Source organism: Meleagris gallopavo, unplaced genomic scaffold (assembly GCF_000146605.3).
Source record: "Meleagris gallopavo isolate NT-WF06-2002-E0010 breed Aviagen turkey brand Nicholas breeding stock unplaced genomic scaffold, Turkey_5.1 ChrUn_random_7180001887426, whole genome shotgun sequence".
Taxonomy (NCBI): domain Eukaryota; kingdom Metazoa; phylum Chordata; class Aves; order Galliformes; family Phasianidae; genus Meleagris; species Meleagris gallopavo.
Window position 1 is genome coordinate 1 of NW_011151280.1, and position 578 is coordinate 578.

The 578-nt window shown below is 59.3% G+C and overlaps 1 protein-coding gene across 1 annotated transcript; it reads left to right on the forward strand.

Moving 5' to 3' along the window:
• Positions 1 to 7: 7 nt before the first annotated feature.
• Positions 8 to 301, forward strand: LOC104916332 (KRAB domain-containing protein 1-like; the record flags this gene model as incomplete). The annotated part of the gene is given in 1 exon segment (XM_010727380.2): positions 8 to 301. A coding segment is annotated over 1 exon segment (198 nt), but the record flags the coding sequence as incomplete, so codon positions are not given.
• Between the last annotated feature and the right edge of the window lie 277 nt (positions 302 to 578).

A 578-nucleotide genomic window follows, 5' to 3' on the forward strand; every position in this document is an offset into this window, starting at 1 on the left:
AGCAGCCAGGAGAGGGCAAGGAGCGAGAGATGGGAGTGCAGGGTGAGAGTGAGGTGTCCTCAGACAGCGTTTGTGTGCTGGGAACAGAGAAGAAGCCACTGGGATGGGAGTTTCTCTCCTCTCCAAGCTGCTTCCCTGGGCCTTGGCTGTTCCCAGCAAGGAGCCTCTTTGCTTGCAGGAGCCCGTGGCCTTTGCAGAGGTGGCCGTGTATTTCAGCAGGGAGGAGTGGGCGCTGCTGGACCCTGCGCAGCGAGCGCTGTACCGGGACGTGATGCTGGAGACGTAGCAGTGCGTGGCCTCGCTGGGTGAGGGCTTTGCTGCTGCTCCTTCTTGTTAGGGCAGCCCTGGCTGTGCAGAATGAGCCTCTGCAAGCAGGGCGTAGAATAAATGCAGTGCAGTTACTTATTGGCAAGGCAACAGCGAACAGAAGAAACGCAGAGAAGCGTGAGTTGCAGAATTAGCGTGCTCAGCCCCCTGAGAAAAGCCCCAGAGTCACTGCTGCCACACAGGCGTCAGCCGGAGGGTTGGATCAGCTCCCTGCAAACAGCCCTTGTGCTGCTGCTCTGCATGGTGCCACC